The sequence below is a fragment of the Phytophthora sojae genome (assembly GCF_000149755.1).
Source record: "Phytophthora sojae unplaced genomic scaffold PHYSOscaffold_1, whole genome shotgun sequence".
NCBI classification, from domain to species: Eukaryota; Oomycota; class Peronosporomycetes; order Peronosporales; family Peronosporaceae; genus Phytophthora; species Phytophthora sojae.
This window is the reverse complement of record NW_009258115.1, coordinates 4,039,287-4,064,738: the sequence shown is the minus strand read 5'-3', so window position 1 is coordinate 4,064,738 and position 25,452 is coordinate 4,039,287. Positions and strand designations below refer to the sequence as shown.

The 25,452-nt window shown below is 51.0% G+C and overlaps 9 protein-coding genes across 9 annotated transcripts; 8 read left to right on the top strand and 1 right to left on the bottom strand.

Annotated features, from left to right (window-relative positions):
* Window positions 1–54: 54 nt before the first annotated feature.
* Window positions 55–1,694, bottom strand: PHYSODRAFT_473073 (hypothetical protein; the record flags this gene model as incomplete). Its single annotated transcript, XM_009516623.1, has 6 exons — window positions 55–89; window positions 144–403; window positions 455–523; window positions 594–766; window positions 916–1,109; window positions 1,271–1,694. 6 exons carry the CDS (start codon window positions 1,692–1,694, stop codon window positions 55–57), a joined length of 1,155 nt encoding a protein of 384 aa, XP_009514918.1.
* A 1,374-nt stretch (window positions 1,695–3,068) lies between these two features.
* PHYSODRAFT_435323 (hypothetical protein) lies at window positions 3,069–3,299 on the top strand (the record flags this gene model as incomplete). The annotated part of the gene is made up of 1 exon (XM_009516622.1): window positions 3,069–3,299. A coding segment is annotated over one exon (231 nt), but the record flags the coding sequence as incomplete, so codon positions are not given.
* Window positions 3,300–3,366: 67 nt separating this feature from the next.
* Window positions 3,367–4,713, top strand: PHYSODRAFT_474391 (hypothetical protein; the record flags this gene model as incomplete). Its single annotated transcript, XM_009516621.1, has 1 exon — window positions 3,367–4,713. The coding sequence occupies one exon, from the start codon at window positions 3,367–3,369 to the stop codon at window positions 4,711–4,713; it is 1,347 nt and encodes a 448-aa protein (XP_009514916.1).
* A 1,283-nt stretch (window positions 4,714–5,996) lies between these two features.
* PHYSODRAFT_293421 (hypothetical protein) lies at window positions 5,997–6,932 on the top strand (the record flags this gene model as incomplete). The annotated part of the gene is made up of 2 exons (XM_009516620.1): window positions 5,997–6,365; window positions 6,516–6,932. 2 exons carry the CDS (start codon window positions 5,997–5,999, stop codon window positions 6,930–6,932), a joined length of 786 nt encoding a protein of 261 aa, XP_009514915.1.
* Window positions 6,933–7,496: 564 nt separating this feature from the next.
* On the top strand, window positions 7,497–8,063 carry PHYSODRAFT_472159 (hypothetical protein; the record flags this gene model as incomplete). Its single annotated transcript, XM_009516619.1, has 3 exons — window positions 7,497–7,726; window positions 7,810–7,814; window positions 7,861–8,063. 3 exons carry the CDS (start codon window positions 7,497–7,499, stop codon window positions 8,061–8,063), a joined length of 438 nt encoding a protein of 145 aa, XP_009514914.1.
* Window positions 8,064–8,546: 483 nt separating this feature from the next.
* PHYSODRAFT_476727 (hypothetical protein) lies at window positions 8,547–9,314 on the top strand (the record flags this gene model as incomplete). The annotated part of the gene is made up of 1 exon (XM_009516618.1): window positions 8,547–9,314. The coding sequence occupies one exon, from the start codon at window positions 8,547–8,549 to the stop codon at window positions 9,312–9,314; it is 768 nt and encodes a 255-aa protein (XP_009514913.1).
* Window positions 9,315–10,813: 1,499 nt separating this feature from the next.
* Window positions 10,814–11,191, top strand: PHYSODRAFT_321409 (hypothetical protein; the record flags this gene model as incomplete). The annotated part of the gene is made up of 1 exon (XM_009516617.1): window positions 10,814–11,191. The coding sequence occupies one exon, from the start codon at window positions 10,814–10,816 to the stop codon at window positions 11,189–11,191; it is 378 nt and encodes a 125-aa protein (XP_009514912.1).
* A 2,036-nt stretch (window positions 11,192–13,227) lies between these two features.
* Window positions 13,228–16,217, top strand: PHYSODRAFT_321408 (hypothetical protein; the record flags this gene model as incomplete). The annotated part of the gene is made up of 2 exons (XM_009516616.1): window positions 13,228–14,451; window positions 14,478–16,217. 2 exons carry the CDS (start codon window positions 13,228–13,230, stop codon window positions 16,215–16,217), a joined length of 2,964 nt encoding a protein of 987 aa, XP_009514911.1.
* A 5,946-nt stretch (window positions 16,218–22,163) lies between these two features.
* Window positions 22,164–23,654, top strand: PHYSODRAFT_467183 (hypothetical protein; the record flags this gene model as incomplete). Its single annotated transcript, XM_009516615.1, has 2 exons — window positions 22,164–22,850; window positions 23,085–23,654. Coding segments are annotated over 2 exons (1,257 nt in total), but the record flags the coding sequence as incomplete, so codon positions are not given.
* Between the last annotated feature and the right edge of the window lie 1,798 nt (window positions 23,655–25,452).

Sequence of the window (25,452 nt, the reverse complement as noted above, 5' to 3'; positions counted from 1 at the left end):
AAGAATTCGTGTTGTCTTCACCGAACAATGTGCAGGATTCCAGTCCAACTCCTCCTAGTCTTCATCGAAGATGTCCATGACCTTAGTCGCTTGTCCGATGCCGCTAGTATCGGCACCTCCAGTGACAGCGTTTGTGACTACACGGCTGAGAATCGATAGACCTCCCGACGTGTACAGCCGCAACAGAGTCCATGCTATCGCCAACAGAACGATTGTTCGAGCGTAGGAGGACTTTGGGGGCTCCTTCTGGTCGTCGAGCTTGGACAATAAAACCTGCCGCGCCGTCTCGAGGAACTGCTCGCGATCAGAGATCTTGTGGTAGTCGATTCCCTCGCGAGTCAGCAGCTGAGCGATCTCCGTATTTGACATGGATTTGAGCAAAGAATCCACAGACTCTACTGCACTGGGCGACGAGTCTTTAGCCCCGTTCTCTTCCCCCGACGAAGATGAAGACTTTTTGTTCCGCTCCTCCTCTTGGAGATCGTTCAGTAATTGCTGGACATTTCGGTCGGTCAGGTCGATCCTAGCACAGCCAGAACAAGGAATTAGACATAGAGCTCTGCAAGAATGAGAACGTATTAGCGACGTCTAACCCGCTTTCCTTTGCGTTCTTGATCATCTCGGGCGTCGGATTGAAGAAGTCGACGCATTTCATCCGACGATTGCGAATGTCTTGAGCTTGGGCGATTTTCTCTCGGATTTCAGCGGCATATTCAGTTTTTCCCTTGGCCTCGAATCCTCGAGCAAGAGCTTCGGCTTCTTCCACCTTCAGTATGCAACAAAGAATGAGAACGATGAGTCTTGAGTGAATAATTCACTAGAGGATATAGCGGCCAGTACCTCCTGCTGGAATTTTTCTTCTCGAGCAGCTTCATCGAGCTGCGCGTCCTTCGCCCTCGCCGTCTCGTCGTACACTTGGCCTCTGTTAAACATCCCGCTGAAGGTCTCTTTGTCCAGAGCTCGCTGCTTCGTGCGCTGCTCCATGAGTTCGCGTAGCATCTTCCGCACTTCTCGGTTCTCGGGGTCCACCGCGTACGCCTTCTGGAGATCAGCGATCGCGCGATCAAACTCCAGTGCTCCGGATGAAGCTGGGGTGATCAACGCCTGCGCTCGTCTGTAGAACGCTTTAACGTTCTTCGGATCCAGCTCGAGAGTGTCATCACACGCGCGGATGCAGACCGAGTACTCCTTCAATTTGAACTTGGCCACTACAAACATCGAGTAAGTAAAAAAAATCATCTGAGGCCATCCTCAAAATTGCGACACAAACCTGCAATGTTCAGGTAGCACGAAATCTTGAGTGCGTCGAGTCTCTTCTGGTCTTCGGCATCGTCGCACTTGAAGTCGGTGATTAGCATATCTCCGTCCTCGATGCCCTTCTTCTTCCAGCCAGGATCCTTGTTCTCCAGGTACTTGAACACAGCCAACGCCTTCTCGTACTCGGCGACGGCTTCTTCGTATGCTTCGGCGTTGAAATGCGCATTCCCCACCGCTTTCATGTCCTCCGCAGAGGCGATCCGTTCAGGAAAAGGTTTGGAGCGAACAGTCACCACGGATTCTTGCATGAACAGCGAGTGCTGGAAATACTGCGGCCACGAATCGAATTGAGTACGGAGCTGGGCCTGCTGGGCGCCCTTCAGCTTCACAGCTTTGGTCATGAGGTCCGCGAACGGGTTTTCGGCTGACATGTCCATCTTGACGCGTGGGTGCTTGGAAATTTATTAGCTACTAAGTACTGTGTGGTAGGCCCCCGAGCTCGTAAATGAAGGGACGCAAGTTCGAGAATGCTCGTTGCGCCCCAAACGGTCGTCTTTTTCTTACAAAAGACCACTTCAAAAAAACAAACTGGGATTCCTATCCTAGTGCGCTCGATTTCAGCTTTCTCTTATCATTCGACTTGACACGACTTCATCGGGTTTCAGAAATGCCGCAAGACCCTCGCAGAGGTGAAGACCGACGATAAACGATTGTACAGCCAAGTGTTCTCGTCAAGTTTTGGCATCAATTAAAAAAAAAACGTTTCGAGCCAATGCTGGCGCCAGGTCTTCGATACAAGTGTCGAGTTTACGCGAGAGAAGGTAGGCGATGTCTCCACCACCACATTTTTTTTTGTCGGACCCAACCGCATTCACCAACTCGCTCAACGTGCAGGACAGGTCCGTGAGTATGATCCCGTAGTAGAGAATCCTTTTTTCTCATTGTATTGATAGCTCCACCTCCTTGCTCGTTTGATTGATTGCCATAAAATAACAATTACTACTAAGTACTTCAAAGTATGATTGCCAATAGCCTATATTAAAGTATTGGTGAATGGGGGGGGTTGGCCACAAACGCCAAGAGCGAATTGTTGTAGCATTTTGGAGCTGCACATTCTAACAACACACGCCGTAGAGTGGTGCGCACCTCTGACCTCACTCAAAATTTACTAAAGTAATAAAACACTTGACATCTGAACTTAGTCACTTTTGATGGAGGATAGTAAATGGTATTTTGAGCTCACCCGATGCAATCTAAAACGAGAGCGCTCCCACCACGTCATCTGGTTTCCTGGTTTCCTTACCCGCTCTTCAATCGGGAACCTGCCGTTGAGATCTAACACCATTACCCAAGTACTGTAAGCAGTCAAGACTGTTATTTTTCGTGAGGTGCGCATGAGTTCCACAACAGTTCTTGAGCACAAGGGCGCCTACCTCACGCTGAATCTTTCGCCTGGGCTGTACGCCGCGGCGTGGTTCTTCATCGTGCTCTTCCACGCAGTTTGCCGCGTTCCTCGTCTGCGTGGCCATAACCTACTGGTTCCTCACCACGACGATCATGCCGACCTACGTCTCGATCTGGTCACTCAACGGTGCCGACAACTACCGCTTCTACAGCGTCGCCTTCGGAATTGTGGGGGCGATGCACGGAATCCAGGTGCTAAAGATCATTATGGTGTCCATCCGAGCCCGCCAACCGCTCTTCGGTCAGAGTGGAGCGTGGTCGATCGAGTGCTGTCGAGTCGCTTGGGCAAGTACGCGGCGAGGAGCTCTGGCCAGCCGAAAGCACGGCTACGAGTAGCGTCGCGAGCATGGCGTAAGGTTTGCCGGATGTGGATCAGGGTCCTCTCCCGTCGAGGCATTTTTGGCGTCGAGAGCGAGCACTTCTCCACGGTGTTTGCACTCCAAGAGCTCATCGCAGCGGCCGCGCAGACTTACCAATCGTATCGAGCCAGCAACCTCCTGCCCCGATCGGAGCTCAACACGGTCATGGTTGCGCTGCTGATTGCAAACTGCCGGACGACAGCGGGCATTCAAGTTTTTTCTGCGAAAGTCGCCCGCTTTGGGGCGAGTGTTCACCTTAATGTACGACGCGATCATCAGTTTCGGCATGGTGACTGTCGTGCCGCTGATCATCTTCCTCCCGTACGTTGAAGCGTTCAACGTCGAGTACAAATCCTTGAACAACCCCAACTTCATGTACGACCCCATTTCAGTGGTCTCGATGGTTTTGGAGAATCGAGTGGTCTTTGCAGCAAATTTGTTCGACTTCACCACGAAGCTCATCCCGCAGCTCAGTATATTGCTTTCGTTGATCACTATGAGCGAGCTGCTGGGGCGCGCAGACGTCAAGGTGATTCCAGGTGACGGACGGCCGAGCATGCAGTCTATGGAGGTGAAATCACGAGCAAGCTTTATCAAGGCTGCTGGCCTACAGCCGTCAGCAGAAAGCTCTCAGACTCCAAGCCAATCTAAAAGCTTACACACCCTCCAGAGGTGGAAACATGGGGCTACAGTCACCGTATTCGTCCTGTGGGGGTTCATCGTCCTCCTGCTGCACTCTCTAGCGGCCCAACGTGCAGCGAACTACGAGGTGCTCGGCTGTCGCGCAGTGACGAGACCCTGGATCTCCAGCGGCAAGGAGCCGTGTGCGAGTTTGGTGTACGATTGCCACGCTCATAACACTACAACGCCAGATCAGACGTCTTTCGACAAGCTGGACCCCGTGGTTCTAGCCTCGCTTACAATCGCTCACTGTCATGGGCTCGAGATGCCTCCGGATCTCCAGCGTCTCGAGAATTTGGTGTCGCTGCATATTTGCAACACGACTATCGTGAATTGGAATGTCACGAGCTCCATCTCCGCCACTGTTCACAGGCGTTTACAGGTGGTGCTTGTGGCGGGGGCGCGAATGGACCAAATGCCAGAAGGTATTTTGCAGCCCTTGCCGGGATCGGTCATGGGCTTGCAATTCTCACACACGAACCTCAAGACGTTGCCCGATGATCTGTACCAGCGGTGGCACCCACTAGCTGCGATAGCCTTCGAGCACAGCGAGTTGACCAAGATCCCGTACCAAATGTTCTTCTCGCTCGTGTACACGCTGTCGCTATTAGAGTATCAGATTGAAACCATCCCGACGTTGGCCATGATGCCTCCTGGGATCGTCCTACCGAACCTGCAGCTAGCCGCCAACCCTCTCAAGGAATTGCCAGCAACGCTAATGGAGCCTACGGCGTTCATAGTGTCGATGAATGTGCAGAACACGTCGCTTACAAGCATGCCAGCGTGGGTGAAGACCAACACGAAAGTCGTCTGGGCCTCCGGCACTCCTTTCTGCGCCACACCGATGGTCGATCCGACACTCACGTACCAAGTCATGTGCTCCCAGCTCGCAGGACAAGATCTCTCGTTCCCGATTGACTTGTTGGGCGCACTCTACCCGTACGAGACATAGCCCACGGCGTATCATGGCCAGTAATATACACTATATAGTTACCAATCCGTGTTCAGAGGTTCTCAGACAGCACTCGTTACCGTCAAGCGGAAGTCAGCTGAGCGTCAACAGGTTAGACGTTCGCGTCTGGAGCTATCTGTGCACCCATTGTCGCTCGATTGTCCGATTCAACAGTATTAGTAAAATGATGGACAAAGCTTTGTAACCCCTCAAAATCCTACTTTTCTGATGAACTTCGAGTTTACTACAAGTACCTGTTTCGCTCGCTTCTTTGCGTTCGAGGGATAGTTCGCAGGGTATTTTATACTTAAAAAAGTATAAAACAGCAACTTGGGTTTGAGTTTTGTTTAAGTTTCTTAAATAATAGAGCGATTAGCGACTCGTCGTGTTGTTGGACGTCCCTATAGGTGAGAATGAAGTTTCCACTCGCAAGGCATCTGTAAGTAGCCATGCCGAGAAAGTGAAGCTCCTCAGCTCATATCCATTTTCCGGTAAGGAGCTTGCCACATTGTCATCTTCCAAAACGATCTTCATGGGGGGGGGGGGGGGGGCAAAGCAGTTCATTCGCAGGTTAGGAGCAAGTTGCCTGGCAAGTCGTAGACTTGTTGAGGCGCCCCAAGAGTAGGAAGTAGGTGGCGACTTCCTGCGAATGAACCGGTCTGGCAACATCGCGATGCATGATAGCGTGTGCGCGCTGAGGCCCCATGAAAGTGTAGGAGATAGTGAAGCGCGTGCACCAGTTGGAGCGGCGGTACCCGCGGATCTTGACAGTCGTGACTGGAGCGAGAGGTGGAGTCGTAAGCTGGGGGACAAGCCCATATCCACAAACGTTGGACGTGACTCCGCACAGGACAGCCAATCCGATGAAGGAACCTTGCACCCAGTCGGCCAGGCCGTACTGGGACGTGGAGGAAAACCTTTCCGGAGACGCTGTCATGTCCTCAAAGAAAATCTGCGGTCGAGTTGTGCATCCTGCGTAGATCGGCTCGTAATCCTTGATCGGTGAAGAGGTAATTTAGGTTTCCGCCCCTTGTTGTGGGCGGAGACCAGTTTTCCGCTGAGCATAAAGGCTATTGTGGTCCAAGGACGCTGCTCAGATCGGTCTGTGCTGCATCGCACCAAGTGTCTACATCCCAAATGCGCTGGCGGATCGCATGGATTCAATCCCAGCACCCGGAGGTAGTAGAAGTAGTCTAGCAAGTCATTCTTAGTTTTACCTACAAGCCAGCAGTTGCCGTCCAAGAAACAACCGACCCTCCCGCCCAAGCCCACCTCCCTGAGTCATGGCTCGACCTTCTCTTCAAGTCGGCGGATACCTACTCCTTCGCCCCGAAGATGCCCCAGGTACGCTGACCCGTTTGGCTTATGCGTCTATCGTTGGCGTAGCGAGGGCCAAGGTGGTGGTGAAGCTTGCCGAAGACCTCAGCGACGACGGCACCATTGAGCTCCCTCGCCTCGTAGCCGAGCTGCGCGGGATCCCACGGTCCGAGGCTACAGGATCCCAACTGGGGAAATGGCTCAGGCAGGCGGTGTGGGTTTCCGCCGGAGGAAGTTACCGGTATGGCCAAGTTCGAGGATACTCCGGATCTAAACTGGACATCTGGACTGCTCAAGGCGCCATGTCCGTTACACGACGCCAGCTAGTCGGCGAAGTGCATCCGCTACTTGCGATGACCCTTGGGCACCAAGATTGGCCAAAACGCGCGTGGCCGAAGACTCGGCTTCAGGAGCTACATGAGCGTCTGATGGCCAAGCTTGGGACGCTCGGCGCACCAGCGAGTACACCACCGACAGCGCCAGAGTGGCTGCAGGAGCTAGCATCCGACATGGATGTAGAGCGGCTTGCGACGGCTCAAGTGGAATGGGTCAACGCGCTCTCCGGGGCACAACAGCTCGTCTCGCTTCGACACGCACTGATCTACGTGCTCTACAAAGAGCTGCAAGGCCAACCGCCGCACGGGTTGCTACGCAAAATAGGCAAGTCCATAACCGAAGAACCCCGCAGTTTCCAGGCCTGGGTGGGCCAAACGTCAAACCCAGACATCGTTGACATCGACCACTACCCGTCAATTACTACCCGTGAGTTCCTTGCCTCCCTATCCGAAGGAGAGGAGTCAGATGCTGAAGTCGAGAGAGCGCGTGGTCAACAGCAACCGACGCACACGCCAAGAACGCCACTACGGACCACTCAGCGACATGCACCCTCGAGCGGACGGTAAACGGTGACAGTTCCCAACCTAGCCACTGAGCCTAACGTTACCGGCGAAGATGCAGCCGAGCTGGAACTGATTGAATTCATCCGAGATCAGAGACCGCACCTCCTGCGAACGTACTTGCAGCGATCACTAGGACAGCAGTCCATCCAGAGTCTGCCAGCGACCCGAGTACGCACAGCTTCGAGTGACATCAATCCAGCACCAGCCAAGCGCAACAAAAAAGCATTCTTCGCCACCGCAGACCAAGAGACAGTCCACCAAGTTATAACCTCGGATGCTCACAGAGGTAAGAGCGGAGAGGAGTACATGGAGTATCTGACTACTTCGTCGCTACCCCTTGATTTTCACCCAGGGATGCTGACCCGCCTGTACGACATCGGCTTCGGTTCTAAGGGGTTGTCACTAAGTCACTTCGGTCACGTCGGGTACCTCAATCGGCTTCGCAACGCAGCCACCGGCAGAGTGGACACAACTGACTTCACACTACCGATTCCGCGGCCGCCGGTGATGACCTCATGGAAACAGCTGCACTCGGCAGCGCGAGGTTTCCTCCTGTACTGCAGCGAGATGTGTGATCCCACAACGATTCGGGTAGCGGCGGCTCTCGACAACTTTGCTCTGCAGCTAGAAGGCTGGAACCACTGGTTGCCTGAGGAGATTCCTACTCTCGTACTTTGGATCAACGCCACCTTGGAACGCTATCGCAATGCTCCGGCCCAGGATGCACTCTCAGGCGGTAATTCCCGTTTTGAGGCAACCGGGTGGTTTACCACGACCAACCCAGACCTTCAGGCCCTGTTAATAACCGCACTGTCAGAACGGTCAAACCGACCACAGAGCACGTCTACACGCGAGGATTCTCGGTGGCGACCGCAAGAAGGGAAGGTCCGACACGTCAAGCAGCCGTCGGAGCGCAAGGTCCCCCAGGCAGTCGTCGTAGCGCTACCACGCAAGGACGGAAAAGAAGTGTGCCTTCGCTTTCTCTCGAAGCGAGGGTGTGCATCGGCGGACCCAACAGTGTGCAAGTTCCCCAACTTGGTACACTTTGAACCAGCGACAATTGACCCCATCGTGCGAGACTGCATCAACACAAAACTGGGCGGGATCAGCGACAAGTTCTCGCAGTCCAGCTGATGGCGTCCGGGTTGTGATGATCGCTCACAACTAGGACAGTCCTCGTGTCTACTCATACACAAAGCGCATCAGTCCAACTGCACCTGCAGAACGCCCAGGATAAAGGAAAAACCTCCTGACTTCGCGCGAGAGCTAAGACCCAGCGATCCACCCACCGCCACGAACGCAAGCCTCTGTGGCTTAAGGGCGACTGCGTATGACAGCAACGCATCCATCAACGACGGGATGTACTCCTATTCAAGCGCCGTTCCACCTGACTATGCCAGCAGCCATGAACACTGCGCTGGCAAGGCCCCAGGCATCACGAAGCAGAAGCTGAGCGCCCACAGTCCGGCGAGAGAGAGCTGCAAACCGCTATCTATCGAACGGACTAAACGCGGTAACCTCCCAGAGCATTGGCACCCGAGTGTCCACACCATCAAGGCTTCGGACGACCGGCCAGCCCATGTCAGTCTTCGATGCCTTTGCGTCAAGGTCCAGGCCATGCTGGAGCGCCAGCTGCAGGCAGATGAAACCAAACGCGACGTCCGTATAGCGCATGTGCTGCGGAGAGAAGGAATCGCAGTGCCAAGCGCGGCGCCGAAGACCTCTGATCACACTGGCAAGGTCCCTCGATACTGCCTACACTACAAAAAGCAGCATGGGTTCTCCCGCCTCATATCCCGAAGTCAGTTCACACTTGAACAAGTCGTCGAGCTCGAAAAAGGCCAGTCTCCAGAGGACCCCCGCCCGAACAAAGCGCTATCCCCGAACCGTCTTCATCGACTACTGGAGGGATTCGAGCACCGCGACTCACTATGCAGCGCAGCACGGTTTGGCATTGATCCTCAATGGTCCACGCAAAATCAAGAGCAGCAGGAGCAGCAGCGCATTCCAACAAATCACAAGTCTGCCGATCGCCACCTTAATACAGTGGTGAAAAGCGTCCGCGAAGGCCAAGACGGAGGACAGTATTTGGTACTGGACGCAAACGTGCTCGAAACACTCGGCAACATTCGAATCAGCCCGCTCGATGCAGTCCCGAAAGCAAACACGGACCCCCAGCTCGAAACTCGCCTAATTCATGACCTGTCATACCCTATTGGCAACTCAACCAACGATGCATCGGACAAAAGCTCGTTCCCAGAGGTGCGGTACCGGCACGTGGCGGCAGTCGCGAGAAGAATTGAGGAGTGCTACGCGCAGAACCCAATGATCACCATCTACGTAATGAAAGGCGACGTGAAGGGAGCGTTCCGGCACATCAGTTGATCGCACGCAGTGTCCATTGGATGGGAGCACGCATTGCACAACTGGGCGCTATCATCATCGACATGTCGGCCCCATTCGGATGGACGGGATCTCCAGCCTTTTACGGGATGTTCGGCGGAGCGATATCATGGCTGCTTGGACACGAGAGTCCTGCTACGATGGCAGCACATCCAGCAGATCCGACCCCATTCTTCGCATACGAATGGGTCGACGACCACATTCTAGTAGAGCCCGACGCTCCTGGTCGCCTCGATGCAGCAAGCTCAGCCTTACGAATCGCTATGACTGCAGTACTTGGTCCACGAGCCATCAATGAAGGAACATTTTCGGAGTGGAGCACGAAGATAGAAGTTCTCGGGTTGGAGTTCGATACCAATCCAGCGCACAGTCTCGATGCCACATGCAAAGCTCTTGAAAGCCCAAGACCGCGTTCGAAAGACAGCCCAGAAGAAAAAAACTGTCAAAGTACGAGATGCAGTGTCTATTGGGGAGCCTTCGCCACGTCACTACGTGTCTTAGGAGTGCAAAACCCTTCTACCAGCGCCTCCAACGGTCTATCAACAAAGTGTCACGATGGGGGAGCATTGTGATTGACGAGTCGACACGGCAAGACTTGAAATGGTGCGACGTCATCCTCACGCACGGGCGCTGGTGGTCCCTGCCGACATCAATGTTTTGCGCCGAACCCGCTATCGATGTCCATTTGTACATGGACGCCAGCAACCAGGGCCTCCCAGTTCTCGACCCCGCTCGACGACGGTATATCCAGTTGCTGTATGACGAGCACGAGCACCAGCTAATCGAGCAGACCTCCGGAACAAATGGGTTCAACATAAATGTCCGAGAACAGTTCTGCGTGGCACTCGCAACATGGATCTGGGGTCACCAATGGAAGAAAGACGGTGTACATTTACTTCACGTGCGCTGCTGGACGGACAATACCAGTGCAGCAGCCTGGACCAACAACCTGTACAGCTCAAACCATTTCGCCCGAGAGCTGAACCGTGCTATCGGGTTCGCAGAAGCAACCCTCGGACTACGTATTTCAGCTGGGCACTTGCCTAGTGACTGCAACCTCCTTGCCAATGCCGGGTCACGGGCGCGGACAGCATCCCACGCGAGAATATGGACTAACGCAACTTCTTCGTGGACACAGGACAGCGTTCCGGATCAAGTACGACACATCTACAAAACGTTCTCGACGACCTACAGGTCCGATTACTTGCAGATGACAGCCACCGCAAGTATGCCGGAACGTGGACAGAGTGGAGCAGCTGGTGCAACACACAAGGCTTTCCCCGTGGCTGGCAGGTGAAAACGAAGCAGACTCTCGACAATTGGCGCTATTTGCTGTTTCCCAATGACTCCCACACGACAACAAACCCGGAAATGCTCCCAGCACTGTGTTGTCCAAACTCAGCCAAGTATCATGGTATCATCGCCGATACCGAGGCCTCAAGGTTGGGCTCCACGCGGGGCACCAGCTCGCTGTGCAAGGGATGCTACGGCTGTCACCACCTCCAACCCAAAAAGAACCTGTTACCCCACGCATCCTCCGACAACTCCGCCAGGACCGCAACTTCAACAATGCCCGTGAGTGCGTCCTGTGGGGGGCTGCTCTCATGGACTACTTCTTTATGTTGCGCCGCAGCGAATACCTGGCGGACCGAGGTCAAGTGAAGCCGTACATCCTACGATACGCGGGCGTGACATGCATCACTCAAGACGGAAAACAAGCTCAACATGAAGCTGAAGCGACATCTATTCGAGTATTTTCCGTGGCAGCAAAACGGACCAGTGCGGGCGGGGCGAAACCAGAATCCTCGAGCGCTCTGGACTCTGGTGGCCATGTCCCGTTTGCGCCGCGTGGCTCCTAAGTCAGTGAGGCGAGGCGGGTGAACGCCTTGATCGTCCAGGTGTATAGCGCACTATGCCGGACCGAATCGGTTCGGAGTACCAGAGATATCCGCTGCAATCCGATAGTCCTCGGAGCACAGGACGTGAACCGGGGGCCGGGAGGATCGCTTGGACTTGGTGTGTGTCCTTGTGTCAACCCCTATAGGTATCGTTTACCTTTGGCGGACCGGACTTTACCGAGTGAGTTGTTGTAAATACAGAATCGAGTCTGCTGGGTGTGTTCCTGAAACAAACTACACCGAATGAACAGAAAGTCAGACCGAATCGAAGGGACCACAGTCAGATCCACAATTCAGTATAACCAACACACAGAAATACAATGCCGAGCTAAACGTCACAAAATATACAGCCACCACTTATTCTTTAAGACCCTTGGGTGGGGGGTCTATACGCCAGTCAACTTACGAGCCGTCACCCAAGGCACTGGTCAACCCTGGATGCACACTCACTTACGCGCACCACCCTCACAGAGTGAGGGAACAATACAAAATATAAGTCAATCCTATCACACAGTAGTCGATCAATTCAGTCTCGGGGTGACTACCTCTACCGCCTAAGACACACAGGATGGAATATGAAATGGATGCCCGGATAGAGCACGCAAATTGGAAATAAAGCTCTCACAGATCACTCCAGGGAGCGACACCCAGTCCCTGCCGACTTTGCCTTGGTACCTTTGAGTCAGTGCTCGCAACACCAGTGAGGCCTTGAAACGTCCTCCGTTTTAAGATCGCACGAAGGCGGATCCCACGTATAAGCTCTTGAAGACGTCAATGTCAGGGGGAATTCCCAGCCCGAAGAAAGACGTCCGCGTGTTCTCGGCAAATTGGTTTCTGTTTGATCTTACGTTTGGCTAGCTATCTGTTTCACTTCACTGACTTCTAATAAAGGTTTCACTATACTTGACTTATCTTGGATATGCTTCGACCTTGCGCACGGGACTTCGATCTTCTTGCACTGAGCTTGGGTACGCTTGACTTGGCTTGGTTATCGGGCAACTTGTCGACGTCAACGTTCCTTCGGCAACACTCATCATCTGGCGACAGAGGTACGTGGGTACGGCGTCTCATCAAATCCGCACTGGACCTCTGCGTCTAATCACGTGAGCCATCCTGTGTCGCTTGACGTTCTTGGTCGATCCGGTCCTGGATTGCTGCTACACACACAGCAGTACTGGACTTGTTGTTGGTGCGGTCACGATCCAGTATGGGCGCCAGGGGTCAGACCGAATTGATCATCCGGTCCGGCCTCATTCGGTACGGCACCCTTGGCATCCGGTGCGTCGCTACCGGGTGCACCACGATCCAGTCCGGCAAACAGTGTACTTTGTCCAGCGAGGTCTTGGGCGCATGGGAGCATGGTGGGCATGGTGAACTTGGGGGTTGGTTCGATGTCTTGGCGGAGCCAATGCAGGCAGCAGCCAGGATACGTTCACTGGCTGCACTTGCGCGCCTTAGGCTTATCCTGCGGTCAGGGAAGTCGGCGGACGGACAGGATGTGTTACTCCACACCGAATATGAGCGCTCATCCGGTGGGCACATCTCCGATCCTGTGAGCCCATGCTTACTGCAAGCACCGGGTCCCGCCAAATCCACCATGCGCATCCACTATCCACATGTCACACTCCACGTCACTGGATTCCTGTTCACTACGACCAGTCACAGTCAGGCGAAGGGTCGTCCCATCCCGGCGGTCAGACATGGGTGCGGATAAAAATCCTTTCTCACATCGTGTCAACCGCCCCTCTGCTCATGTTCTTTCACAGAGGATCTTGCCACCGAGGTGACAGGACATGAACCGACCTACACACGATGGATCATCCCACTCCGGATGGAAGGGGGTACCGAATCGCAAAACCGTTCAAAGGCTCTTTCCCAGAGCTCAAGTCAGCCATCGTCTCGTCTCCGTAGCAAGTCTCCACACATCACAATCAAACCATCGGGAGCCGCCGGCTTCACGTCACAATCCATTTTCGATCGCGAGACTCATCACCGCCATGGAAGAGGTCGGCGACAATGCGGGGACGCCTCGCAGCGGACCGCCGGGCCCGGCACAACCTCCGCACGCCCCTCCAGCTGGAGAGGGCGCTGCGGGTGCCAACTCGGGCTCAGGCGGAAACGCTGGTGAAGCGCGCGGCGAGCGCACGTCTTCTGGCGGCGTCAATCACGTTGATGGCGACGTCGAGATGTCCAGCGCTGACGGCATGGACGATCACTCGCACAGCCAGGCGCCGTCGGAGGCGTCTGACAATAACAGCGACGAACACAGTGGGCGCATCCTGAAGACCGAGGGCGACACGATGGAAGAGCGCCTGGCAGCCAAGAAACGCAGCATTCCTGGGCGCGTCCTGTCCGTGGTCGAGGCGCTCAACATGCCTGCGGGTAGCGGCCTTCCGGCGCGACGCAATCCTGCGCCACCATCCAGTCCGGGTATGACCGCAAGCTGGGAGGCACCGAGTGGGTATGCACCGGATGGCGCGTTTCGTTTCGTTGGGGTTCCTGCTCACATGCGTCACCTCGAAGACGACCGCTACATGCGTGACGGATACGCTGGTCTCGAAGTGCTCACCACGATGAAATGCTTCTCAGCGATGGACCTGGCGGGCCTGAATAAGCTGGTGGGCGAGGCCGAGAACGTGAACGAGTTCTTTCTTCGACCTCGTGCCGGGCCACCACCCCGTCCGACCGAGTTGGGGGCGCTGCTCGACTCTGTCCAGATGCGTCGTGAGCTGGCATCAATCTTGTCGGTCTACGATCCTCACGATCTGGCACTGCGTGCATTCAGTATGACTACGTTCATGCGCCGCTTGTTGATCCGGTACCGGACCATTCGCGGGGAGATGCAGGCGACCGGGTCGTCCGCGATCGAGAAGCTGTTGACCGCCCAGAAGGAGAGCTCCCAGTTCGAGGCTCACGTCACGCGGCTGCAGGGACAATGGAGAGCTGTCTTCAATGACCTCAAAGAGACGAAAGAGGCAACAGCGGCACGGTACCGGGCGGACTTCAAGAAACTCATGGCGGAACACGAGGTCGAGAAACAAACGCTACGAGACCGAATCGCTGGCTTGGCGTTCAAGCTCAAAACATCCAGTACGTGGGTCGAGTCCCTCGAGTCTCAGGTCTTCAACGTCGACCGCATGATGAACTTCCTTAACAGGAACCAGACTAAGGTGACTGGCAACTGGAAGCGTCTGGAGGAGTCTTCAAGCACCACCGATCCGGTACCACGCCCCCCACCGAATGGCAGACTCTGATCTCAGTCACGTCTGCAGATGACGCATTCACCGATCCCGGGCCGTTCGAGTTCCGACACGACGGCGATACCGACACGGAAGAGAAGGGTAACGACGGGTCTGAATCGAGTGAGGGCGGCACAGGGTCGCGGGGCAAGCGCGTCACTATCGTGGACGTCACAGGCGAGGCTACACCCGGTAAGACTTCCTCGTCAGAACGTCGATCCAGTGGCGGCAAGCGTCGTCACAAGGCGGTGGCTCGGGTCGTGAATCGCCCCATAGCCTGGGATCCCAACGAGGAAGATGCGCGCCCCATGGACCAAGAATATCCAGTCGATGAAAACCTTGCACGCGCTTCACTCGCCGGGTTTCCCGTTGTGTGGCGCAAGCTTCGGATGGATCTTCAGCTGGCCATGCGGACTGGATTGACGTACTCGGAAGCCACGACTCTGTTGAACAGTGACGAAATGGCCCATCACCTGTTCCATCCTTACGATCTGTCCTGCATGCTGGCTCAGATGATGTACGGGAACCAACTGGACAAGGCTTATTGGACAACCTACGTGCCAGAACGATACTTCCTCCGCGCGGAGAGCATACTGGATCGCTACGCACAGGATGGCCTCGAACCGGATCGGTGGCCCGACCAGATGGACCCCACACAAGATGACAGTGAGCTGCTCTTGGGCGAGAACGAAGAGGACGTTGACAACGAGGATCGTGATGGCAACTGGGAACCCAGCGAGGAGGCTCAAGCCAAGATCGACCGGATGGAAGCTCGTGAGGCAGCAGCACAACAGGATGACACGGAGGTACCGGACGCCAACGCTGCACCGGATCTCGTTTTGCCTTCGACTCGTCGTCCCAAGCGCAGGGCTAGTTCAGTGTCATCTCAATCGGATTCAGCCACCACTGGATCTGGCAAGGAACGCAAGAAGTCTCGACCTGGTGATGAACGCAAGAAGTCTCCACTCGCTCGCAAGGAGATGAAAGATCTTACTCCTGAAGAGCTGACCGTGATCGAGGAACCGGGTCGAGGCATCACTTCGTGGTACCACAAGGGCATCCTGACCACTTTTGCACCCAGTACGACTTACGCCGTCTACCAGTCCGCAGGTTTCCCTGACTACGCACCGAACCACAACGGCGGGACGGGGCCACTCAAGGATCGCTTCAATGTGGACGAGTACCGGGCGATCATGGAGACCCGACCGGGCGAGCGGATGTACAAACGTCGTGTCATCAACCTCCTCTTCCACAAGCGTTACGCCTTGGGAGTGAAGGTCCACGTCGTGCTGACCAAGATCGTGAAGTTCATGAAGGACAACGCGCTGGTCATCTGGTACGCGGGACACTGGGTGACGTATCCAGAGGACTCGTCGTATGGGGTGAAGGAGAAAAAGAAACGCAAGGGTCTGCATGATCCTGTCATCAAGAAATACGCCGAGTTGATCACCGAACTTCTGAAAGCAGGAGCCCCGAAGACGATTCTGTACGAGCCGGGCATCTGGGTATATCCTGCGAAGGTCTGTCCCTGGATCCTGTTTGACAAGTCCGAGAAGAAACCGGATGGGAAGCCGTACACGATGGCCGAGCAGCTCGAAATCCTGGATCGCGAAGAACCGGCTCGCATCCAGTGGACAGGGTGGACCCTCGATAGGATCATCGCGGATCGTCCGGCGCACATCCGGAAAATGCTGCTGTCTCCCGATGAGCGTGCCAACAACTGGGTCTGCGCTGATCACCGTAGCTAGTTGCACACTCGGTGTAGCCACAAGCTAATCTCCACAATTTCATGTCATTCACGTTCATCACCTCACTTCTTCGTCTTAGTCTTATGTCATTCGGTCCGTCATTCTGTCGCTCACTCCATTCAGGGGCACAGTCACTGGTCGATTCAGTCGGTATCTTCATTTTTCCACTACTCCACTCGAATTCTCCACAAATTCAGCGTCGACGGTTCACAATCAGAATCACATTCAGTTTCAGTCAGGTCACACGTCGGCGGTCAGGATCGAGTGTTCAATCCGGTACTAGACACTGGGGTGGTCATCACCAGCCTGCATAGACTGGAACCTGGCCTTAGCACGGGCACTCTGATTGAATTCATACAGAAGCGCACCACAATTGAGCCTGGTCACTGGTAACCACTCAGGATCGTCGTATCCATTCCACTTGATCAGGTACTCGCGGAATCTCGTGGAAGTACGAGTCCGCTTGGCCCACCGGAGGTCCAGAATCTTTTCCACTTCGTACTCATCATTCTGTTCGTCCGGCTCCCAGCTGTCCTCGGGCAGCAGGGCTGCATCGAAATCGTCGTCATCACCCAGATCGAGTTCCGCGGTAGGTTGCTTCGGAAACAGAGCGCGAGGCTTGAGGCGGCTGATGTGTACCCAGGGGTTAACACGATATCCTGTGTCCTCCACCTTGAGTTTCACTCTGAAGTCATCGTGTACCTCTTCGATCCTGAACGGCCCATGCCACATGTGAGCCAGCTTGCGGCTCAATCCGGTCTGGACTTTCGGGATGTAGACCCATACCGAATCACCCTTCTCAAATCCTGTCTTCAGCCTCTCGGACAATTGTCTCCACTTGCGTGTCTGTTCTTCCAATCGTGTTCGCTTCGCTTGTCTCTGGAGGTCCTCGGCACAGGCTATTGCGTAGCTGTAGTCGCGCTGAAATTTCCGACGCCACTCGTACGCAGTGCGTTCAGGCACACTGGATGGTTTCGGTCCTAACATCGCCGACACCGTGCCTTGCGCATCCCAACCGTGTACCAGATAGAATGGAGTGTCCAATCGGGTCGCGTCGAACGAGGTGTTGAGGGCGAACATCAGTCGCTCAGCGTGATCGTCCCAGTCAGACTGGTCAGACTCAGCGATGTAAGCGCGGACGCTCCGGATGACGGTCTGCACCGAACGTTCCTGTTGGCCGTTCGCTTGAGAACGATATGCCAACGTGGCGCGCTGACGACTGCCGAGTAGCTCCCGAAACCGAGTGAAGACCTCACTCATGAAACGTGGGTCTTGATCGTGTCTGATCATCGACGACGCACCGAAATTGCGGAAGATTCGCTCTTCATAGGCCTCTGCTACATCCTGTGCCGTAGTAGACGACATGGGTTTACACATCACGTAACCAGAGAATGAATCCTGCAAAAGCAGTAGGAAGGTGTTCCCTCGTGCCAACTTGGGCATGTGCGTCACAAAATCCATCGACACAACTTCAAACGGGCGCCTGGGCTTGATGTTACCAGGTGACGGTCCAGGGTTGGGAGGTCGCCCCTTTCCACTTGCACAGTCAACGCACTCCTTCACGAAACGTTCCACGTCGGCATACGTGCCGGGCCAGTAGAACTCGGAGCGTAACCGCTCGTGGGTGCGGGTAATTCCCTGGTGTCCACCTTGAAAGTCTTCGTGAGTGTAATGCAGCAAGTCAGCATGCAGGGTTTGTGGCACCACAAGACGTGGCTCATCCTGTACGTCCCGAGGTCGATCTCGAGTAGACCGCGCGAGTCGATACAGGATGCCTCTGGCATCCAGTGCAAACAAGTCCGAGAGCTTCGCGATCTTGCGAAGCCGCCTCGGAGAGAATCGATCCAGGTCGCCACTCAGATACGCTCTGACTTCCGAAATGAACTCATCCTGATCTTGGTGTGCCTTAATCCTGCGCCACCTCTCGGCTTGGAACTCCAACGGACCCAATGGGCCACTCGACTCTGTCTGTTCCTGTGTTTTCGATCTGGTCAGGACCGCCATGACTCGAGCACAGTGAGGTAACGGAGCAGAACCGGGGTCCTGTTCGACATCGTCTGGTGACCCCACATCCGGTGCCACCACCTTCTTCGCAGCCGATCCATCTGGTGCATCCTGAACTCCCTCACTCACATCCTGCGCCACAACCACTGGCTTCATCAGCTTTTCGTGGATCTTTGACACTCGCTGCAGATGGATTCGTTCCTCCTCATCATAGACAGTCCACGTGATACCCAGCGCCAGCGTCTTGGAGGTCAGGTAGTCCGCGGCCGAATTGTATTCACGTTTCACATGAACGAGCCGAAGCGTACTGAATCGTCCTTCCAGAGTTTTGCACCGAGCCAGATGTCGTTGAAGGTTGGGTTGGTTGCAGTTAATCAGCCCTTGGACTTGTTGTATCACAATGCGAGAGTCTCCAACCACGATCAGGTCTTGAACGCCCCGATCCAGTGCCATGGTCAGTCCATTCAGTAAGCCGTGATATTCTGCATCGTTCACAGTGACATCACTCAGGATGAAACCTTGTGCATCCAGTACGCTCCAACCAGGCAGGCTCCACAGGATGCATCCGCAGCTTCCTTGGCGAGTCGACGTCTTGGCTGCTCCATCGAAGCTTAACACAATCCCCTTAAAGTCAGCGTCCAACATCTCCATGCTCACCACCGGTGGTGGCTTGACCCGCCCCTTGGCTGGAATCAGCGACTCTGCGATCCGGTCCAAGTGCTCTCGGGGGGTGATACCCGCACCGAGTATAGCGGCTAGACCGTCTTCATCTCGCTGAATTCGGCGAACTTCCAGGTCCCACTGGGAAAGAGTGACGCCCCATGGTACGCAACGTCCATCCGCTGACTTGGACTGAATCACCCATTTGAGTACCGAATAGCGGGTGTACACGATTATCGAACATCCTTCCAGGATCGTCCTGAATACATCCAGTACTCTGATGATCGTGATGACTTCCTTCTCCGCAACGTGATATCGGACTTCCGACTCATTCAGTACACGCCCCGTGAAACGGACGGGCTGAATCAGTCCGTCATGCTCTTGACCGAGGACTGCACAGGCTGCCCACTGGTTCGCGTGAGGAATGATGACGAACGGCTTGGTCCGGTCCGGATGACGTAGCAATGGGGTTGACAGGATCTTCCGCTTCAGGATCTCGAACGCTTCCTTCGCCCTCGACAAGTCCCTACCGGATCACACTTGGTCGTCGCTCAGCTCGTACAGGACTGCAGCTACCACCGGGAAATCCTCTATGAACTTGTGGTAGTAGTTCAGACTGCCGAGGAAGGACTGGACCCCCTTCAGAGTAGACGGGAATGGTAGATCCAGTACGCCCTTAGCGATCTTCGGCGTCGCCCTGAGTCCTTCTGCACTGATCTCATGAGAGAGATACGGGATCAAGCGCTTACCGAATTCACTCTTCGGTCGACTGACAGAGATGTTCCAATACCGCAACCGAAACAGTAGCGCATCCAGATCGATGCAAAGTTGATCCCACGTAGGCGCCCCATGCGCGATGTCGTCAATGTACGAGCTCCGTCCTACGACAGGGCCCATCTGCATCGGCGCCGGGATGTTACGTTGGAACACAGTCGTCTGGTCTGTCAGCGCGGGTAGACGTCGGTCAGACAGGATTTCGTCGTCCGATCCGGCGTCGCTCCCTGCGACGTTGTCCTCTTGCGGCTTCAAACCCAGATAATCCACTACGTCCTGATCCACCTGAGCTTCCTTACCAGGTGGTAGTCGAACAAAGCCCCACAGACAGTTGTTGATCATCTGCTGGTACACCAGCGGAGCATTCTTCAGACCAAATGGCATGCGTCGCCACTGGTAGTGACCGAATGGCGACACGAACGCCGAGATGAGCTTGGCTCGCTCCGTCATCCTGATCGCCCAGAAGCCGCTGGCCATGTCCAGACTCATAAACCACATCGCGCTCTCGAACCCGATTAGCAGGTCGTCAATGAGCGGGAGAGGATAGCTGGACAACTGGATGAACCCGTTCACGATCCGGTAATCAATGCACATCCGGATGTCGACCCCGTTCTTCTTCAGTACGATCACGATCGGTGACGCCAGTAGTATATACTGGAACATTTCGTGTACGTTTTTTTTTCCAACGTTTCTCACACAACCCTAGAGACCGTTCTATACCCTCTCAGATCAACAAACCTATTCCACACGCCCTTTCCACAAAACACAACCAAGCCGACTTTCCTATGTCCTCATTAAAAACAAGCATTTTTGAAGCAATTTCCAACACCAAAAATTTGCGAAGGTTCGGGGCATAGCTGAGAGACACAGAAATATCTGGATTAGAGTATTTATTTTTTTATTGTTTTCTTCATTTTGTTTATATACGTACAAAAAATTTCTATCTTGATATTTCTTTTATAGATATATACGTACGATTTTTTAAATTTATCATTTCAAATTTCTCAACCAATATATAAGAAAAAAATGGCGAAGTCTTCGGATGCATTTAATCAACTTCTGAAACTAAAGATTCCATTAAAAGCTTGGGGAGACTCTTATCGAGTTAAGATCCGTAATAAAAATGGGCGCGTTGTGTACATCAATAATATTCTCAAGCCATCTAACATCAAATTGATTTCGAGATACTATAAAATTAATGAAGATAAGATCAAAACCAACTTGTCAAACACGCGCATTAGTAAACCAACTTATAAAGCATCAAAGACCAAGTTCGTTGAATCTCATCTTTATGGAAATATCTCTCAACGGTCATTCTTTACCAAACTTGAAAATGTTTTGGCTCATCAAGACAAGGCATTTAAAGTTAATATTCAATTAGGATACAAGCTAATCGATGAACGCTTTGAAGAACCATTTGATTACGAGTATCGACCCCAATCCAATACATCTATATTCGATCAACCGATCGCAATTAACTCTAGGAAAGATATTAGATCGAAGGTTATTGATCATATTAAATCAAAAGATTTCACTACTAAAATCTCTACTCCGAGAAGCGGAGTTAAACTTCAGGAGATTAACGCTTTTAAGATCATGATCTACTACAGAAATCATTCTCTTGGTGATAGTGAAGTAGTTGTTCCGAAAGCAATAACGGATAATCGACACATTTTAAACTTTCCTAAAACAGAAAACAAATGCATGTTCCACTGTATTGCATACCATTTACAAGACGAGCCTAAGAAAGACTATCGACGTATCACAGCCGCAGTAAAACATCGATTCAAACAGTATTGTGAATTTAAGAAAATTAACTATTCTGTAGATACATATAAAGCATTTAAGCCAATTGATATCTATCAGTTCGATGACTTTGAGGAGTGTTTCAAAGTTAATATTGATGTGTTTGAAATGGATATAGAAACGTCAGAAGTGTCTAAAATAAGAGCTTCAGAAAAAAAATTCGAGACAACTATTAACATTATGGATTACAACGGACACGCAATGTATATTACTGATATTGATAAAGCTATGGCCAAATATGTTTGCCCAAAATGTGAAATGGTTTTTGGATGTGCTACTAAACTAAAGAATCATAAGAAAAATAAGTGCGAATCCTAAACATTAGAAGCTTTTCCCCCTAACCCAACACTATACCGACCAGCAGACAACAAAATCAAATCGTTATATGCCAAATATGGTTTAAAGACTCAAGACTTTTACCTTGACCATTTTATCGTATATGATTTTGAAGCAATCCTTAAACCACTCGATGGAAACAAGATTTGTAAAATCGAAGATTGCTCAAAAACGGCAATTTATGGAACTGGTAACGCAAAATCACCAACCCGTTGTCTTGAACACAAAACAAGGCCAATGATTTTAATCGAAAACAAAACAGTTCTAACAAATGAACATCAAGCTGTGAGTGTATCAATCTGCAATAGCTTGACTGGGGAAGTTAGATGTTTTATCAATGAAGATCCACATCAGCTAGTATCGGTAATGTTTGAGTACATCAATTCGATCGCTGATAAGATTATTGATTACAACAAAAACAAGTTCCAAATCCTCTACGAGAAGTTGAACAAACGCTCAGAGAAACTAGATAAGAAGACACTTACCAAAGAACGTACAGCAATCGACGAATCTGTCAGTCAAGTTCCTCTACTTGGTTTCAATTCAGGAAAATATGATATCAACTTAATCAAAAAAGAGATTTTTGATGTAATCGGCTGCGATAACCTACGAATGGTAATCAAGAATCCTGGATATATGTGTATCGCTACTGATAAGCTGAAAATGCTTGACATTAGCAATTATATTACTGCAGGAACAAGCTATGATACATACCTAAAGACATACTTAGGCAAATGCCAATGTGAAGATAAGATTCGATGCACTTGTGAGTTGTCAAAAGGCAATTTCCCTTACGAATATATCACAACATTTGATAAGCTAAACGAAACTGGATTACCTCCAAGAGAAGCATTCGACTCGAAGCTGAGAAACACGAAGATCAGTGATGATGATTATGAACGTATGAAGTTTGTTTGGAACCATTATAATATGAATACCATTAGCGACTTACTTATTTGGTATAACAACCTTGATGTAGCTCCATTTGTAAAAGCAATCAAGATTCAGCGTGAATTCTATCGAGGCTATGGATTAGACATTTTCACGGATGGCGTCTCTCTTCCGGGTCTCGCTGAAAAGATTTCATACCAAACACTTTACAAAGATTTAAAGCTACCTAACCAAACACCGGGTAAAGCATTCAAGTTTCCTAACCATCGCTATAAAGGATACAAGAAGCAAGATGCTGAATCCAATCGCGAATTTGACTTGGCAATTGATCATCTCAACCATCTATTAGCCAAGCGAAAATATATGTGTTCGTATTGCAATTGTCAATTGAATGAGTCGAACGTATCTGCTGACCGTGTCAATAACAACAAAGGCCATATCAATGGCAATATCAATATTAGTTGTATCAGTTGCAATGTAGCTCGTAAAGATATGTCAATCATTCGATTCAAAGACTACAAACTAACGGAAGCAAATGCGAATAAGCTTATCTGGTCCATTGATGAGGAACACAAAGACATTTTTTACAAAATGAAAGCAAACATTGCTGGAGGTCCATCGATAATTTTCAATCGTTACGCTGAAGCAAATGAAACATTCATCAGACATAACAAATCGAAGCTTGTGAAGAAGATAATTGGTTATGACGCCAATGCTCTATACTTATGGGCTGCAGGAAACTCGATGCCTTGTGGTCGCTTAACTACTATTGAAGCATATGATGGTATTATGGATGACATCATGAATGATAAACAATTTGGATTCCTGGAATGTGATATTGAAACTCCAGCGCATTTGAAAGAGTATTTCAGTGAGATGACACCAATTTTCAAGAACATTGAAATTAATCCTTGTGATGAATCAGTCATTGGTAGCCACATGTATGAATACAACAAGACTCAAAAAGATCGCAAGCGTACAGCATCTAGAAAACTTATTGGTAGCTATTTTGGTGAAAAGATTTTGGTCTATACACCGCTACTAAAATGGTACATTCAACACGGAATGGAAATCACCAAGACTTATTCATTCATCAAAGCATATGAGTCTCGACCATTTGAGAAGTTTATGAATGCTGTATCCGATGCTCGCCGGAAAGGTGATAAAAATCCTGATAGTAAAGTATTAGCTGAAACGATGAAGCTTGTTGGAAATAGTGGTCCATTTGGACGATCTGGCATGGATAAAACAAAGCATAAGGAAGTTAAGTATCAATCAGATGAAACTAAAATTTCTACTGCAATTGAGCATTTTAATTTCCATCACTTGGAACCAATCAGTGGAGACATTCACGAAATTACGAACAACAAGCGACGAATCCAAATGAATAATCCAATTCATATCTCAATTGCAATCTATCAACTTGCCAAACTCCGTATGCTACAATTTTACTATGATTGTATTGACTATTACTTCCATCGCTCTGACTTTCAGTATCAGGAAATGGATACCGATTCAGCCTACATTGCATTTACTGATGAACACCCATTTGAAAACCTTATCAAACCAGAACTTCGTAAGCACTATAAACTGCATCAATATGATTGGTTTCCTAGAGAGGATACTGAGGAAAATGCTGCATTCGATAGACGTGTTCCAGGTTTGTTCAAGGAAGAATGGAGAGGTAATGCTATTGTATCACTCGCAAGCAAGAACTATATTTGCTATGATGGTGATAAAGGTCATAAGCAAAAGGTGTCTGTGAAGGGTGTTCAACAATCTAATGGTAAGAATTCTGACATTCTAAACCCGAATGCATTCAAAAGCATCGTTGAAAAACGAATTACATTGTCTGCAACAAACAAAGGCTTCCGCATTGATAAACAAACGCAGAATATCATTACATACTCACAGGAGAAGGTAGGATTAAATTACTACTACGATAAGAGGAAGGTTTTGGAAGATGGTATTACAACGATTCCATTAGAAATCTAATCCCTAATATAAAGATGTCTGACTTACTACTCACCAAGCTCTACCACAACCCAAAGACTGGTTTCATATCAGCAAGCAAGCTATATCACAAAGCAAAAGCTATCGATCCAAGTATTACACTAAAACAGATAAAGGAATGGTATGCAAAACAATCTAATATACAAGAACATCAAGAAAAACGGAAGAAGGATGAATCATTCAAGATTGTTTCACACAATCCAAATAGCTGGCAAATGGACTTGGCTTTCTATAAGAACACTACATACTTAACCATTATCAATATCAATTCTCGTATTGGTTTTGCCAAGGTATTACCAAACAAGCAGGCATCATCGGTTCTTCATGCCCTAAAACAATTCGTGAAGACACACCACGTGAATATTATCACGTCTGACAATGGAAAAGAGTTTCTTAATAAACAAGTCTTGGACTTTTTCAAATCACAAAACATTGAGCACTTCAACAATGAACCAGGAGATCATAATACCCTTGGTAAAATTGAACGATTCAACCGCACAATAAAACAGAGACTCATCAAAATAAATCCAAAGAAATTGACTCAGAAGTTGCTTATGGATGTAATTGAAAACTATAATTTAACCGAGCACAGTGCAATCCACGCAACTCCAAATGAAATGAAAGGTGAGATTATCCAAAATGATCTAAAACATAACCAGCAAGTATTGGAGCAGGTATCGAGTGAATTCGAAATAGACGATAGCGTTCGATATCGACTTAAACCGAAGACATTTGGAAAGGAATCATCGAA